The 18,600-nt window shown below is 35.5% G+C and overlaps 2 protein-coding genes across 2 annotated transcripts; both read left to right on the forward strand.

The window, feature by feature from the left end:
- The first annotated feature begins 4,243 nt into the window (after positions 1-4,243).
- On the forward strand, positions 4,244-7,307 carry LOC123270069. The gene is made up of 2 exons (XM_044736005.1): positions 4,244-5,369; positions 5,455-7,307. The coding sequence occupies exons 1-2, from the start codon at positions 4,244-4,246 to the stop codon at positions 7,305-7,307; spliced, it is 2,979 nt and encodes a 992-aa protein (XP_044591940.1).
- A 10-nt stretch (positions 7,308-7,317) lies between these two features.
- Positions 7,318-7,962, forward strand: LOC123270070 (ATP-dependent DNA helicase PIF1-like). Its single transcript, XM_044736006.1, has one exon. The coding sequence runs from the start codon at positions 7,318-7,320 to the stop codon at positions 7,960-7,962; it is 645 nt and encodes a 214-aa protein (XP_044591941.1).
- Positions 7,963-18,600: the final 10,638 nt, after the last annotated feature.

The raw sequence follows: 18,600 nt of genomic DNA on the forward strand, positions 1-18,600 counted from the left end.
CGCTAAAAAAATCGAAAATTTTCAAAAATCGGGAAGTTATTGGTTTTACCCCGTTTTTCGAAAATCGAGTTTTCATCGGATCTCAACGTTTCGAGGTCCTAGGAAGCTTTCCTGACTATTTTCACAATGATGTCCGTACGTCTGTGTGTGTGTGGGCGTGTGTGCGTGCGTGCGTGTGTGTGTGTGTGTGTGTGTGTGTGTGTGTGTGTGTATGTGTGTGTGTGTGTGTGTATGTGTGTGTGTGTGTAAACCTCTCGTTGAGTTATTAAAAAGTTACAGCAGTTTGAAAATTAGAAAAATCGTGTTTCATTGAATTTTGATAATACTTTTGAGCTTGAAAACGTCATAAGTGCAATTTTAAGCGCCTAGGTATGGAATTAGCAGGAAGTTGCAGGGATGTCCTTCAGGGTCAACCGTTTTTCTAATTTTTTTTAGAGATACGTTGTAAAGCCAATTCAGCTATACAGCGGATCATTAAATTGACGATCCGTATCATCATTTTAGGCCTTCAATTAAGTTGATTCAACTATACAGATCCTCATGTTGACAAAACAGTTGCCTGTTTTGACGAAACTACATATATTTACAAGAGCTATTCTCTGTACGCTTAATTGAAACAAATAAATCCTTAAATTAGAAAACCGGATCGTTATTTTAAGGATACGTCATTTGAGGATACGTTGGATAGTCATTTTAATAATATTTTTTTTTTTCGTTCAGAAAATATTGTGTAAAAAAACCACGTTCCATCGGGGCGGGGAGGGGGGGGGGTCACGAGAAAAGCTACGTTAGGCTACATGAGGGGTGGGAGGGGTCTGAGAAGGGCTAAAATATGACCACGTAGTTTATGGACGCTCCCTAAGCAGCAGAATAATTTTTGATTGGTGATTTCTTATGGAACTTTAAGTTGAATACCAATCATAGTTCATTTTTTATTTAGTATAAAACAATATAGTTTACGGTGAAAGCGTTTGAAACACATAGGTCGCATAGCATAATGTTGTGTTTACAAGAATATTTTGTATATCTGCATCAGTCTACGTTCTAAATACTTGTTATCATAGGCTATATTTCAAATTATATTTAAATTACAATCAAAGTTGAATGGATTTGGCAAATAATATTCTTATGGTTTCAAATCATTAATATTTATATTCACAGTCGTAGTCTAGATGTCGTACAGGTGGCATGCTTCGGTTACGAGTATAGTCGAGTATGTATACAGTGCAAGTGTAATCAATCTAATTACTTATTTAGTTATAACATAATTATAAGATAAGCCAGTCCCATTGCTAAGCGGTACAACGCTTGTCATGCTTGCTTGGGACTGGTGAGGCGTGGGTTTGAATCCCGGTGTGAGCTGAAATTTAATTTCAGTGAACATCGGTGCTCGTAACTTACGCCGTGCTGTACAGGTTTGGGTTTTTCGATAGTTTTCCCAAGCCCTGTGCTACCGGTGGGACACAGGCAAATGCGTGCAGTTTCCCCAAAGTCGGTCCATCGCCGCATTACTCTCCAGGCTGAAAAAGTATGTAATACCGCCAAACTTATTCTGCCAAACTTAATTTACCGATCAGCCTGGAGTCCCCCTCCGGCCTCGGCCGGACCCCCATCGAAACAGAAGTCTGTAAAGCGGGGTTAAATAAAAAAAAAAAAAATAATAATTATAAGATAATAAAACAGTGAAAATCCACTGGTGGTGTCTTCATCGTCAGGAACCAATTCTTGCCACCTGGAAGCTGCTCTCTCTGACTACAGAGAGCGTCCAAAAATGGGATACCAACCTACCGGTTACTCTCAAGCTATGAAAAGCGAGATTTTCCCCACTAAGGAAAACGCCATCCTGATCGAATCAATCTCCGATTATTCAGTCAAGGACTACATCAAGGCCATTGCACAAAAAACTGCTCCAGAAAACATCAGGTTTGCATCAAAAATTTCAAATAATCGAGTTTGTATCTACTTTGCCACGATAGACCTAGTCAAAGAATTTGTTGTACACAAAACCGTACAGATCGGATTAAATACATTAAATATCAGACCAGTCGTAAACCAACACAAACGTATCATACTTTCAAATGTACCACCGATAATCCCCCATAGTTACATTCTTGATGAATTACACAAACTCAATATTGAAACTACGTCCTCTTTCTCTTTTCTATGTGTTAGACTCAATGAACCGGGCTTTGCACACATCATGAGCTTCCGCAGACAGGTGTACCGCACCAGCCTGCTTTATATGCCATACAGAAGGTCATTTGGCTAAAGATTGTCCCACAAACAAAACAATTAACCCCATAGAAAACTTCGAAACAGACAAACAGTCAAACCTAGCTACCCAAGCACAACAACCCAATAGCAGCACCCAACCTCCTAATGCGCGTAACCTTGTAGATAAACAATTTTTATTTCCAACGATCCCTAGTTTCAAAAGACAACATGACCACTCTCTGCCTTCCACAGTTTCAGTCACAACCGACTCTAGCAAATTGGCAGCGGTTCACATAGACAAAATGGCCCTCAAAAAGAAAAAAGAAGATGTTGAAGAAAAAATTATTGACCCCTTAAAATTACCAGAGTCAGTACAGCGTGAAATGAACACAAATCTAACCAAATATCTATGCAATTTTAACCAACTCCAAAATCTTTATGACAGAACCAAAAACCAGAAAATAATCAAAAACATTTTTGAGGAATTCAGAATCGAGCCAATACTAGCAATAAATATGTTGACCTCTCTTTACCCTCTCCTTAACTCACGAGGGATGAAATCAAAATTTACTAAACTAAGAAATAAGATTAAAGCAGAATTTGACATCGACTGTGACATGTCACTCGGCTTAGATTCAGGAAGATCCAAAACCAACGATTTTTCCGACATAGAGCTTTCAGACATCGAGTCAGACACAGGATCTCAAACTGCATAACTGAAAAAAAAAAAAATTTGTACATACATATATATATATCTTAATATATATAGATCTCCTGTCACGATGTTTGTCCACGATGGACTCCTAAACTACTCAACCGATTTTGAATTAAATTGGCACACCGTGAGCAGTCTGGTCCAACTTAAGAGATAGGATAGCTTATATCTTTAATTATAGTCGCAATTTTATTTCATTGCAAATTATTTGTCTATAATTAATTGACAGTCACAATTATCTGTTAACTCCAAAAGATTCTAACGGATGTCGATACTTTTCGACTGGATTGAATAAGTAATCAATAGATGGCACTGCTATGGTAAACCGACAAACGTGTCATATAAGCTACAATTCAATATCATGATTACCACGTGCTATTGAGGCTAAAGTATAAATTAAATTTATTTTGTAGTAAACGAAATACCGTGAAATTCAATTATTTCTACTTTTTTAATTTTTGGTGTTAGCATAGCCAACCACGTGTTACTTAGACCGGTGTAAATCAAGTTCAAATTATAGTGACGATAATACAGTGAAATTATTCCTGCTTTTTACTTATTTGTGCTTCATTATTCAAAATTCTATAATTATAAAATATATACATGTAAGTATTATCACATAATTATAATAATTAATTAATATATTAATGAGAAAATGGTACAAAGCTCCCCACACTTTTTCAATAATTTTACAAATATTTTTTTTTTTATTGTTTTTATTTAACCTCTATTAAAAATTATTTTGCATTTATTATTTCAATGTGCTTTAATAACATGCTTTTCAGTTTTTTTTTCTAATATTTAAACGATTAAATTAATATTTTCAGTCAAATGCCACCGAAAAAATCTAACCTCAACAACGCAAGCACCAGAGAGGCACGACGCAAACGTGTTTAAAGAGCTCATCAGTTAGCAGAACAAATCGAAACAGGAAATACAGCTCAAAGAATCAAGACAGCAGAAGGTCGTGCACAAGAACAGCCTGATACACGTCTGCAACAAAATATTACGGGAACAAGAGCGGCACAAGAACAAAACATAGTTACAGTACGAGTACAGGAAGGACAATTTCAATATATACATGTAAGTATTATCACATAGTTATACAAGTTAATTAATATAACAATGAAAAAATGATTCAAAGCTCCCCACACTTTTTCAATAATTGTATAATGATTTTTCTTTTATTGTTTTTATTTAACCTCTATTAAAAATTATTTTGCACTTATTATTTCAATTTCAATGTGCTATAATAGCATGTTTTTTAGTTTTTTTTTCCAATATTTAAACGATTAAATTATTATTTTCAGTAAAATGCCACCGAAAAAATCTAATCTCAACAACGTGAGCAGCAGAGAGGCACGACGCAAACGTGTTGAAAGAGCTCATCAGTTGCCAGAACAAGTCGATACAAGAAATACAGCTCAAAGAATTAGGACAGCAGAAGGTCGTGCACAAGAATCTCAAGAACAGTGTAGCGAACGTCTGCAACAGAATATTACGAAAACAAGAGCGGCACGAGAACGTAACATAGCTACAGTACGAGCACAAGAACGAAAAAGGCAACGGATCAGCCGCTCATTAATACGTACATCATTCGTTCGTCTTGCTTTTGAATATGCACCAGATATTAACTACTCTGCGCATTCAACAATTGCTATCGGTGGAATGGATAAAGTATTTCAATATTGTCAGGCGTTGAAATTTCGAAATGAAGCTGCCGGTATGTGCTGCGCAGCAGGAAAAGTCGTGCTGTCACCTCTACCCGCTCCGCCAGAACCTTTATTATCCCTTCTTGCTGGGAATTCAGATGATTCAAAATTATTTTTGCGTAAGATACGCAAATTTAATTCTTGCTTCCAAATGACGTCATTTGGGGCAACTAAAATTTGCGATCTTGCATCCGATGGACGTAATTTTGAAACTACATTCAAAATACAAGGCCAGGTGTACCACAAAATTGGATCATTGATGCCAATGCTTGATGATAATCCGAAATTTCTTCAAATTTATTTTATGGGCAATTGTGAAGAGCGCGTAACTACTCGGTGCCAGTATAATTTCATTGAACAAGCAGAGGAAAGAGCAATTGTGATATTACTGGAAAATTTTTTAGAAGATCAGAATCAACTACTTCAATTAATCAAAAGAGTTTCGCCACGATTGCAAAATGACAACTATCAAATCGTCATAAAAGCCGATAAAGTACCATTAGGTAAACATGCCGGTAGATTCAACACTCCAACTGTTGATGAGGTTGCTGTTATCATGGTTGGTCATCCAGTTGACAAAATATCTATAAAAATTACACGGCGTGACAACACTATCAGTACGATTTCGGATCTACACCGTTCATATGATGCACTACAATATCTATTGATATTTTGGCAAAGACAGGATGAATATCACCTTAACATCAAACAGTGTGATCCTAATACCGGTAAATTTGACAATTACCTATTTATTTTCTTACTGTATGTATAAATGTTAATTTCGTATTGTATTTTATTTTTTATTTTTTTTAGGTGATTATGGAAATAAAAAAGTGAGCTCAATGAACTACTACGCACACCGAATAATGATTAGACTAAATCAGGACAACTATATCCTTCGATATCGTCAGCTATTCCATCAATACATTGTTGATATGTATGCTAAGGTTGAAAGCGAACGCTTGCGATTCATTCGATTCAACCAGGCTAAATTACGATCGGAAGAATATATTCACTTACGAGATGCTGTTGCTGGAAACATCGACGGAAATTTAAATCCTAATGACATCGGTAATGCTTTCATTTTACCTTCAAGCTACATCGGCAGTCCACGGAACATGCAGGAATACATGCAAGACGCGATGACTTACGTACGTCATTACGGCCGACCGGATTTGTTTATTACATTTACATGTAATCCGAATTGGGAAGAGATACAAACTTTATTATTATCAGGACAACAAGCAATTCATCGTCATGATATAACTGCACGCGTGTTTAAACAAAAATTGAAATCCTTAATTGATTTTATTGTTAAATATTCAATTTTCGGTATCACACGTTGTTGGCTGTATACGAATGAGTGGCAAACGCGAGGTTTGCCTCATGTCCACATTTTGATTTGGATTGAAGATAAAATCCGTCCAGAAGAAATTGATCAAATAATTTCAGCTGAAATTCCAGACCCATTAATTGATCCAGAATTATTTGATGTTGTCACTAAACACATGATCCATGGGCCATGCAGTGCTTTTAACATCACGTCACCATGCATGGAAAATGGAAAATGTAAGAAAAATTTCCCAAAGCCGCATACGAATGACACTATCATGGATATTGATGGTTATCCTATATATCCCCGCAGAAATACTAAGAATGGTGGCCACACATTTACAATGCGACTGCCGAATTATCCAAATCAAGCAGAATTTGATAATCAGTGGGTGGTACCATATTCACCATTACTTTCAAAAACTTATAAAGCTCATATCAACGTTGAGCTTTGCAGTTCTGTAAAATCAATTAAGTACATTTGTGAATATGTAAACAAAGGCAGTGATTTGGCCATATTTGAAGTACAAAATACAAATAAAAATGACGAAATAGCACGATACCAAATGGGTAGATACATTAGCAGCAACGAAGCTATTTGGCATATTCTCAGCTTTCCCATACACGAAAGAGATCCTTCTGTCCAGCATCTAGCAATACATCTTGAAAACGGTCAACGTGTATACTTCACTGAAGAAGATCTTCTCCAAAGAGCGTTCGAGGCCCCAAAAACGACACTAACTAAATTTTTTACATTGTGTCAAAGATTTGATATTTTTGGCCGATTCGCAAAGACATTGCTATATGGTGATGTTCCGCGTTATTTCACATGGAGCAAATCCAGTAAAAAATGGGAACCACGAAAACAAGGAAAACGACATCCTTCCATTCCAGGTATATTCAAAGCTAAGACATTGGGGCGACTTTACACAGTACATCCAAAGCAACGTGAGTGCTTCTATTTACGTTTGTTATTGGTGAATGTGCCTGGACCAACGTCTTTTGAATTTCTGCGAACAGTTAATGGTCGAGTTTTCAATACAAACCAAGATGCATGTCGTGAACTGCAATTGCTAGAAGACGATAACCATTGGGACTTAGCGCTTGCTGATGCTGCGTTGACATCAATGCCCAATAACGTTCGTCAGCTGTTTGCAATTATTTTGACGACGTGTTATCCATCGCAAGCACAAACTTTGTGGAAAAAATATAAAAATTGCATGACAGAAGACATATTGCACCGAATTAGACAAACAGATCAATGCCAAAACATAGATTATACGCCAGAGATGTATAATGAAGCATTGTGTTCTAATTTCAAATTTACCACTTAATCATTATTGTATGCCATCACCTAATCGCCCAGCTTCTGACTTAGTCAATACCGATTTACAACGAGAACAACAATATGACCATGGAAATTTAGCCACGATTATCACGAACAGTGAGCCATTACTAACAGCAGAACAAAAAATTATTTCTGATCGGATTATGCTGGCTGTTGCTGCTGAACAAGGCGGTATTTTTTTCTTGGACGCACCAGGTGGAACCGGTAAGACATTTTTAATATCGCTGATTCTTGCCAAAATACGATCGCAACAGAAAATCACATTGGTAGTTGCATCGTCAGGCATTGCGGCTACTTTACTGGATGGTGGGCGAACGGCACATTCATTATTCAAGGTGCCATTGGATATTCATCATAAACCAGATGCAATGTGTTACATCAAAAAGAATAATGGAATAGCTGCAGTGTTGCGGAATAGTTCTATAACAATTTGGGATGAGTGCACAATGGTGCACAAATATTCACTTGAAGCATTGCATAGAACTATGCAGGATTTAAACAGCAATAATAAACTTTTTGGTGGTACTATCTTACTTTTGTCTGGTGATTTCCGTCAGACCTTACCGGTTATACCTCGCTCAACTTTCGCGGATGAGATTAATGCATGTTTGAATGCCATCATTCTTATGGCGAAGTGTTGAAACACTTCGATTGACCATAAACATGCGGGTACAGTTGCAAAATGATCCATCAGCACAAATATTTTCCGAGCAATTACTAGATATTGGGAACGGTAAAATAGAACTGCAACCAAATACGCAGTGCATCAAACTGCCAGACAATTTTTGTACTGTTCTTCAAGATAAAAATGAATTGATTCAGAGTATTTTTCCGGATATACAGAATAATTACTTGAATCATAACAGGCTGAGTCATCGGGTGATTTTGGCAGCCAAAAATGTTGATGTTGACGAAATTAACTTCCAGATACAACAGTTGTTACCAGGCGATCTGATGTCTTTTAAATCAATCGATACTGTTGTTGATGAAAATTAAAGTGTAAATTTTCCAACTGAATTTTTGAATTCACTAGATATACCTGGAATGCCACCCCACAATCATCAATTAAAGATTGGTTCCCCGATTATTCTCCTACGTAATTTGAATCCACCTCAATTATGCAACGGTACACGTTAAATCATCAAAAAGATCACCGGAAACATTCTTGAAGTAACCATTTTAACTAGGAAGTTTAAAGGAAAAGTGGTCCTGTTGCCACGTATTCCAATGATACCGTCAGATTCTACCATAACTTTCAAACGGCTACAGTTTCCAATTCGTTTAGCTTTTGCCATGTCAATAAATAAGTCTCGAGGCCAAACAATGTCCATTTGTGGTTTAGATTTGGAAAATCCGTGTTTTTCTCATGGGCAACTATATGTTGCATGTTCACATGTTGGGAAACCGTCGAATCTATTTGTATTAGCTAAAGACAGGTTAACCAAAAATATTGTGCACCGATTAGTGCTAAATTAAATTGAAATTGAAAGTATTTATAATTTAAAATAATAAATATTACTGTTAAAGATTTAAGACTATCTGCCTTATCTACCTCATTCATAAGTTTCAATGTCATATGTTATTCACTAACAACTTTGTAATATGTTCATTCGTTACAAAATTAAATGTAAATAATAAATTTAAAAATTAATTCTTTTGTATTGATTTCTGCTTAATATAAACTGTAAAAAATTTTTAATCAATCGTGTTCAACGTCCTTCCCCTTTAAATCCCAATTCCGTGAATTTGTGTACCAACTTCAACATTTCCGTCTTGGTTCGTAAATAATTTCATTGTACTAAAGGGTTATAGTCGTAGAAAATCTGTCATGGAGGTCACCATATTTTTTTACAAATACCATCTATGTATAAAGCATGGTGGTCCCCATGACTGATGTTCTCCTACCGTTCCTCTTAAATTGTATACTACAATGTAATATAACAATGACTTTAGCCACAGCAACGCGTGACCGGGTCTGCTATCTTAATATATATATATATATATATATATATATATATATATTATAATGGTTTTTTTCACCGGCATTGGCGTCGACAGGGCCGGAGAGCACCACCTAAAATGGCTTACTTGGGTTTCGAAGGTAGTTGGGTGCCAGGAACTTACCGTTCCACGATTCGAAGTCATTGTCGTTTGTCGTCAAGCGATGGGTCGATGACGAAGAGATTTAAAATTCGAATGAACGGCGAAACGTAAAATGCTTAAATCCACGTAAGCTCGGGAAAAGAAAAAAAAACAAAAACAGTAATCGCCGGATGTCCAGTCAACAATTTACTTTAACAGTCGTCAGAATTATTAATAATTTTCCAAAAATTACTATAATAACAGTTAATTCTTTGCCGATTGAATGAACAATAATAACCAAAAGAAACAAACATAACATTGATACGTCGGTGGCTCGCAGATAATAATTTAAATAACTTATAATTAATACTACGATGACGTAAGCAATTAATTGATCTTCAAATTAATTAATCATAATCAAAAATTAAATTAGGTCCGTCAATGGCGCGCAAAATTCCCAATTTAACTTATAATTAATAATACAATTAATAAAAAATTAATTTTTCTCAAATTAATTAATAATTAAATAAAATCTTAATGTCGGTCCGTCAATGGCTCGCAAAATTCCCAAATTAATTTATAATTAATAATACAATGTAATAAACAATTAATTGTTCTAAAATTAATTAATAATCAAATAAAGAACTAAATTCAGTCCGTCAACGGCTCGCACAAATTCCAAATTAATTTATAATTAATCATACGATGAAATGAACAATTAATTTATCTCATAAATTAATTAAATAAAAAAAATAAATAAAAAAAATTAAATTCGGTCCGTCGGTGGCCCGCAAATTCCCTAATTAATTTGCAATAGCAAATTAAACACCATGTAGCTTTAATGCGACGATGATTCGCAAAATAATAATTCGAATAATTCAAAAATTCAACAATTTGGCGGGCTCGCGGCGGATAACTAATTACGGTCGGTAAATCGACTAAGCTTGCTGGGTAGTTGAAGCTCGAGATGTTTGAACTCACGCTCGGAGATGGCGAGTCGGTCGGGCTAGCTGTCTTACACAGCTTCAAATTTCTCGGGCGTTACGTTTAATAACAACAACAAAAAAAAATCACGTTCAATTGTCGGCATATATTAATGTCCCAACCAATAAGACCATTAACAATAGTAATAATAATGTCAAACAGTTGGTTCAATGACCGCGTCTCGAACACAAAAAAAAATAATAAACAAAATGAATAATAAGAATCGAACGCTCGACTTTGAATCTACGTTTTAATGTACGAACACACACACAAATACACCCCGATGGTACCGTGCCTCTGAGTGTCGTCACACACGTCTCAATAATCCGAAAGGAATTCAATAATTACTTTCGTAAAAAAATTCATGATAAAAAAAATTACACCAAAAATCAAACTGGTGAAATTTACCAAAATTGATCGCGATATCGCGGTGAGGACACCCTGGGGCTAGATTAGCGATCAGACTCACCCTGCGGCAGCAGTGAACCCCTCGGGTCGGTACTCGTCCAGGTAGCTGACTTTCAACGAAGTTGGCGGGATAGCAGGCGGGATAGCGTCGATGTATCGGCGATGGCGTCTCCCACGTGCACGTAATAATGAAAGTTAATCGTCACTCGGCGATTTTTCAATAAAAGATCGTCAAAATATCTCCAACAAGACAACAAATTAACGAATGGTAAAATTTAACCCAGTAACGGATCGTAATTGCGTTTCAAAATTATTTTATGCGCGTATCGAAATTCGGTGAACCAACAGGTACGGCGTCCAGATCAGAATCAATATAACAATGGCCGCTTCCTCGGCACCATGTGTTTCTAATTTTTCGTTAGTTCAAAAACCTCGCATCCAATCAGCTCACGGCTTCTTCTAGCCGGCCGTTGTATTACGGGATGCGTCCAGTACTCTGTTGCGATCGATGATTGGTCGATATGTCGCTCGGTTTGGCTTACGGCATCCAGATGGTGTCTCGCTCGACTTAAGTTGCTCAAACGCCGTCGTCATTCGTCGGTTTTAAATTTGCCTCGTTCTCGCCGTAGTTCTCCTCCAGATGTCACGCTGGTCGTTGATGGCTCCGTGAAGATTCGCAGGTTCGTCTGATCGCTTAAACTTATTTTCGCTCTCACTCTAACATACTCTCTACAATATTCACACTCATTCATGCATACTTTGCAAATCGGCGCGTTTTCTGTTATAAGTCTTACCTCGATCTTCACACTCTGATCAGGAGGCCGCTTGGGGTGACAAAGACGCGTCGAATCTCCGCATTTCTTCAGCTTATCCAAAATAATTAATAATGATAAAGAAAAATCAAATAAACAACTAGCCAAACTAGTCTTAGTCTTTTGACATGGGAAATTTTCCCTATGTCACAATATATATATATATATATATATATATATATATATATATATATATATATATATACATATATATATATATATATATTGTAACGGGTGTTTTATTCCGTTCAATTGGCGCCTTAAATTAATTAATTGAAATAATAAAACCAACAAATGAATCTAAATTAATTAATAAAAGGGCGCCACCAGAATTTTTAATCGCGGTTCCTGGAACCGGAGCCAAAGCTGAGCTTATCTACAGGGAGAGAGAGTGGAGGAAGGTGATCTGAAATGAATAAATTTTTATTTAACAACGGTACCAAAAATTTATTAACAACAAAATAAAATAACAACTTGTTCACTCGCACGTACACTGACTCACTTAAGACTGACTTAACACTACGACTTATTACTACCGAGAATTCTGGGCTAAAACCGACGCCTCAACTTAACCTAAGCAGCCAGCAAAGCACCTCGTACAGAGGCTATCGTATACGAGGGCTATGTGTAAATTCCTTATAACTAACAAAAATTCTTAATTCTACAGTACCCTGATGAGAAGCACTTTACTGCAGTTTCTAGTTTACTACCGCTGTACCCCAACTTGGCATCTATACAACGGCTTCTAAGGTATGTTAATTACTCTACTCGGCAAAACATCAACAAGTAGAGATCGTTACAAAAATTCTTAATCCTTCAGTACCCTCACAAGGAGCGCTTTACTGCAGTTTCTAGCTACGTCGCGCTGTCCACCGGACCCTCACGCTCTATCAAAATTCTTAATCCTGACGGTACCCTCTTATGGAGCGTCTATACCGCAGTTTCTAACTAAGTCGCGCTGTCCACCGGACCCTCACGCTCTTAGACTGTACGAACTACTCTACTCGGCAAAACATCAACAAGTAGAGAATGTACACACTCACACACACATATCCCGCACGATCTTCACACCCATAACCTGCTCACACACCTTGAGTCTTCAGAGCCAGAAACAAACGTATTATTTGTTTTGGCCCTTTCTGGCCCACAAGAAGAGACTGGTATAAACCTCTCATCTCTTCTAGGGGATGAATCCAGACGGGTATCATTTTCAGATTTGTGAAATTTGTTTTCCTGACTATCAACATGTTCTGGTGAGCACGTGGGAAACTTCCGCGCTACCTCTACGCGTTTTTTTGAATTTGTTGATCTACATCTTCATCCAGGATTTCAGTAATAACTGGTCCTGATGTAGGTTGATTATTTACCGGGACAAACAGAGGACAATTTTTTCTAGTATGTCCTATCTTGTAGGACACATTGCAAACTTCTCTCCTAGGACCTGGACAAACATCAAATGTATGACCAATTACGCCACAGTTGAAACATGGTCTAGGTCCACGTAAATAGCTCAAGCTGTAAAATTGGCCCACATTCTGTATTGGTACATTCAAAGGATGTGCTGCTGTTTTTTGATGCTGCTGAGGAGCAGCAAATTATCCTGGTGGTATAGTATTAGAAGTTCCAGGTTGTGTATTTTATGCAGGTGTTTGTTGGGTACCAAGTTGAGCAGCAAGCTGTTGTCTCGGATAAAACCCTCTACGGACATATTGTCTATTCGTTGGAAACTGGTTGTTAGCACGTCTGAATACTCCATAGCGATTATCGTACTCCCCTGAGTTTAATTGCATGGCATTAAATTCAGGAAGTTCGATATATTCTTCCAAAATTTCCATCTCTTCATTTGGCTGTTGAATCGCCCCCAAGCGAGGTTTCTCCGGGTTCTTAGGTTGATTCACAGCCTGTGTTTTGCTGCTCGTATTCTTTGTACACCTGGCTGCCTCTTGTAGCACATTTAGAAGGTCCTCATACGTTGAGACTTGTCTCGCAAATACCATGATTCTCAGCTCATCTGTTAGGTTGTTTCTAATGCAATTCACCTGCTCTTGGATTAGTGGAGGGATTTCCATTGCTCGATACTTCTGCTGGACATTGAGTACGAATTCTGTGGGACTATCCTCAGGTTTCATCCTCATCTGACTAATATCCAGAATCATTTGATGGTCAGTCGTAGCACTTCCAAAAGTTTTTAGAAATTCCCTCTTGAACTGGGCGAAATTTACCCATCTACTGTAATTTGCATCAACCCAACGAGCTGGTGTCCCTTTTAATGTGAGAGTGATCACCTTCAAAAGCTCTGCCTCGTTTCATTGTTCTCGTCTGGCTCTTGCTTCCAACGAATTTACAAAGTCGTTAGCAGTGACTCCTGGTTGAGGGAAACAGATGCCTGACGTCTGGATACTGTCCTTAATTTCCCTCCAACGGTTGTAGGCAACTTGGCTTGAACGATTTATGGTGTTCATTCTCGTATAGACCCCTCCAGGCTCTCTTGATTGATAATTATCGGGAAAATTACCTGGACAATTGGCCTGTGGTATATTTATGTAAGTGTTACTGGATATAAATCCCCGGTAACGATCTTGTTGGTCAATATCTTGGAAATCATTTCTTTGGTTGATGTTTGTATTGGTTAGTGGACGTGTTGTTGTGTCTACTGGACGAGTATACTGATTAATTCCGTCTTGGAAAATTGGTGAACTGGAATTAATTCCAGTGTAGCCTGTTCCTGTATAAACCTCACGTGCTAGTTGTTCACGTTCACGCAGTTGGCGTATTTCCTGCTCCTGTTGTTGTTGTACTCGTTCAAGACGTTCTCGTTGAGTTTGTTCACGTCGCAGCTGGTCACGTAGCTCTTGTTCCCGTGCTTCTCTTTGTCTTATTGCTTCCTCGACACCGATGAGTTCTGCAGGAGGCCTCTGAGTTGCTTCAGGGTCTCCTCGAAGTCTATGTTGTAGCTAAGACAGATTTTGGTCCATATCTTCTATGATACCGTTCATTTGGTCTGCGAATTCTCCAAAATGCAACGAAGAATCCGAGGAACCAGCTGGAGTTGGTGTAAGTGTGTTCCTCGTGAATATATCACTGAACCTAGCTGTGCGAGTATTAACAGGAGCAGATGCCGTACCACTACTACCAGGAGTTGTGCCGACGGATACTCGTCGGTTGTTACGGACCTGTTGTCTGTTTCCCGCGGATCTTTGTTGATTGAGACCCGGGTTTAACTGTGTTGACTCCCCCATAGGTGCAGGCATTACGCTTGACCTGGGTATTTGAGTTCGCTCCCCCAAGGGTCTTTGTCCAACATTGGTTCCGGGGTTCACTGTGGTAGATGGTGATATTCTACCTCGGCCTCTTCCTAAAGAAACTCGACGAGAGTCACTTTCTGGCTCTTCAACGAGTCTTTGAGACCTAGTTCTCGGTCCACTTGGAGGTAACATTGTAAAATATTATTTGTTTCGTCCGTAAAAAGTTTTTTTAAACTTGGTAATATAATTTAATTAAGCAAAAAAAGAATTGAAAATAATCTCCCAAAAAAATATGTAAATTGTCAATAAGTTATTTGAATTTGAAAATAGTAAATTTTAAGAAAAATAAATTTGCTGAATAAAACAGATTTTAAAATAAAAATAATTTTTAAAAGAGAAAAAAAAAAAAACAAATTTTAATTTGAGTACCTGGTAATTGATTTATCGAAATAATAGTTCGGTAAAAGTTCCAAAATATAATCTAAACTAAATTCCAAAAGAATTTCAAAATAAATCCAAAATTAATCAATATAATAGATTTCAGAAAAATAAATTTCAAAAAATTCCTGAATAAATTTCAAATACAATTTTCTTAAAATAAATTAAATTTTTAAACAGGTTTCAAAAATAAATTTCAAAAAATTAAATTTCTAATAAATTTCAATTATAGATTTCTAAATTAAATTCCGAAAAATAAATAAATTACAAAATATTCTATTTCTTTAATTTAATTTCAAAAAAGTAAATATCCAAAATAAATTTTGAAGCAATTTAAGTTACTAAATAAATTTCAAAAAAAAATAAAATTAAAAAAAAAATTAAATTTCCAATTAAATTTCGAAAATAAATTGTCCAAGAATAACTACATTAAGTAAAAAAAATTTTTTAGAATTTGTAAATTATCGAATAAGATTTCTGTAAAATAGAATTTACAAAAAAAATTTTTAATTCAAATCTACAAAAAAAATTCAAATGAATTTCAAAAAAAAAATTACAAAAATTAAATTTCTACATAATATTGAAAATAATTTATCAATTTAATTTCAAGATTAAATTTTCAGGAAAAAATTAAAATCTAAATAATATTCCAAATAATTTTCAAAATAGAATTTGTAATTAAATTTCGAAAGCAAAACTTCTGAAAAAACTCTGAAATCTTTTTGAATAATAATTATTGAAAAAAAATATAAAATTTGAAAAATATAATCTATCAAAAAAAATTCAAAATGGAATCCTAAAAGCATTTAAATTTTTAATTTGTTAAAATAAAATTTTGAAAAATAATTTTCTAAAAAAACTAATTTAGGAAAAAATAAATCCCAAAAAGAAATCTTCAAAAATAATTTTCTAATTAAATTTCGAACAATTTTGGAATTAAATTTCAAAATAAAAATTTCTAAAGATAAATCTCGAGAAAAAAAGAAATGAATGTTATCCAGGAGAAATTTAAGTTAATAATAATTATAAATAATTATTTCAATAATCAAATTAAACTATTGCAATTGTATTTAGATAATAACTAGAAAATTTAATTTTAATTCACCGAAATACTCAAAAGATTAAAATAAGGAAAATTATTGTATTATTTTATTTTAAAAGAAAGAAAAATTTTAGTAAGCGGATTAAATTTTATAATAAGTAAAGAATGCTTCACTAACCCGTTGTTACCAAGCGCGCGAAAACAATGCCAAAAAAAAATTTCTCCGAACTAGACAAAGGAGAGTGCGTCACTAGCCTCGGTAGCCTTGTGTAAAATTTTGTTCGAGTAAATTCTCGAATTTACTGCGTAGAAAATTATCTATTACAAGGTGTTTAGTGTCACCGAGTTTTATTTGGTAATTATGATTATTATCTGTAATCCCCTGAGTAGCTGTGACTCGTAGAAAAATTCTACCACAAGCTACTGGGTATGCTGTTTATTCTTATGATTATTTTTAATCCCCTGAATAGCTGTGACTCGTAGAAAAATCTACTACAAGCTATTGGGTATGCTATCACTTCCGGTTTAATAATATTATTTTAATTTCTCAAACTTTATATTATATAAGAAAAATTTTTTTAATTAATTAAAATTTTACTTAAATTAAAATTTTAGTAAAATTAATTTCACGTATTTTCTACACTCGACTAAAATTTACCAAAGTAAAAAAATTAAAAAAAAAAAATCAATTGCTAGTGACTGAATTTTTAATTAAAATTTTATTAACTAAAAAATTATTATTTCCACTCTTCCTTCTCTCTCTGGGGTTTTTCAAGGTTGGGCGCCAATGTAACGGGTGTTTATTTCGCTCAATTGGCACCTTAAATTAAATTAATTGTAATAATAAAACCAACAAATGAATCTAAATTAATTAATAAAAGGGCGCCACAAGGATTTTTAATCGCGGTTCCTGGAACCGGAGCCAGAGCTGAGCTTAACTACAGGGAGAGAGAGTGGAGGAAGGTGATCTGAAATGAATAAATTTTTACTTAACAACGGTACCAAAAATTTATTAACTACAAAATAAAATAACAACTTGTTCACTCGCACGTACACTGACTCACTTAAGACTGACTTAACACTACGACTTATTACTAGCCAGCAAAGCACCTCGTACAGAGGCTATCGTATACGAGGGCGATGTGTAAATTCGTTATAACTAACAAAAATTCTTAATCCTACAGTACCCTCATAAGGAGCGCTTTACTGCAGTTTCTAGCTACGTCGCGCTGTCCACCAGACCCTCACGCTCTATCAAAATTCTTAATCCTGACGGTACCCTCTTATGGAGCGTCTATACCGCAGTTTCTAACTAAGTCGCGCTGTCCACCGGACCCTCACGCTCTTAGACTGTACGAACTACTCTACTCGGCAAAACATCAACAAGTAGAGAATGTACACACTCACACACACATATCCCGCACGATCTTCACACACATAATCCACTCACACACACACACACTGGCTCTACTTAAGTTTTATTTTTGACTTATAAAATTAAACTCCAAAAATTACAACATTAATTTTTACTAAAATTTTCAGTCATTAGCTCGCAAATAAATCGTAAACCATTTTCACAACTAATAAGTTAATTCTCAAAAAAATCTACACTAAAAACCGATGCTTGAATTTATTCCAAATTATCCACGAGTTTAATACTCAACATTAAATAAATTTTCCGGATTTTACAGATTAAAATTTATATATTTATTTCCCAGGCCTTAATTTCAATATAATAATTAACCGCGTGAAATTTTCGACTAGATAATTAATGAACAATTATAAATTACCTCAATGTAAAATTAAATTCCGAAAAATTATCCATGGGTATTTCAATCTGGAATTGCGTCGCGATTTCTCAATAAATAAAATAAATTCCCAATAAACAACATTATAAATCAATAAATAATGATAATTCAATTGTTATAATTTATAATAATGGTCCAGTTGTTAATTTTACAATTTACTGCGTAGTGTAATTCACAAAGGAATTTGCGCGCTCAAAATGGACGCCGGTGTACGTTACTGCGTAGCAAGCTTTGACCTCGGGTATACGAGCGGCGCTTGCCCGATTGTGAGCTGCTGATTGGAATTATTCTCGGTGTTCAGAAATTAATTAATATTTTATTAATAAAAATGAATTTATTTAAGCCAATCTAGGATGTTAATAATTATTAATCGGCCGAATCAATAATTTAATTTCTCACGACTCATAAACCCAAGAGGTCTAGAACATTCCTCGGGTATAAAATCCCCCAAGAGGAATGC

The sequence above is a fragment of the Cotesia glomerata genome, linkage group LG8 (genome assembly GCF_020080835.1).
Source record: "Cotesia glomerata isolate CgM1 linkage group LG8, MPM_Cglom_v2.3, whole genome shotgun sequence".
Classification (NCBI taxonomy): Eukaryota; Metazoa; Arthropoda; class Insecta; order Hymenoptera; family Braconidae; genus Cotesia; species Cotesia glomerata.

Bases quoted from the DNA above. Each gene is read 5' to 3' on its own strand.
- LOC123270070 (XM_044736006.1), top strand. From the start codon at position 7,318: ATGCCATCACCTAATCGCCCAGCTTCTGACTTAGTCAATACCGATTTA.
- LOC123270069 (XM_044736005.1), top strand. From the start codon at position 4,244: ATGCCACCGAAAAAATCTAATCTCAACAACGTGAGCAGCAGAGAGGCA. The intron at 5,370-5,454 runs GTAAATTTGACA...TATTTTTTTTAG, and splicing joins ACAGTGTGATCCTAATACCG to GTGATTATGGAAATAAAAAA.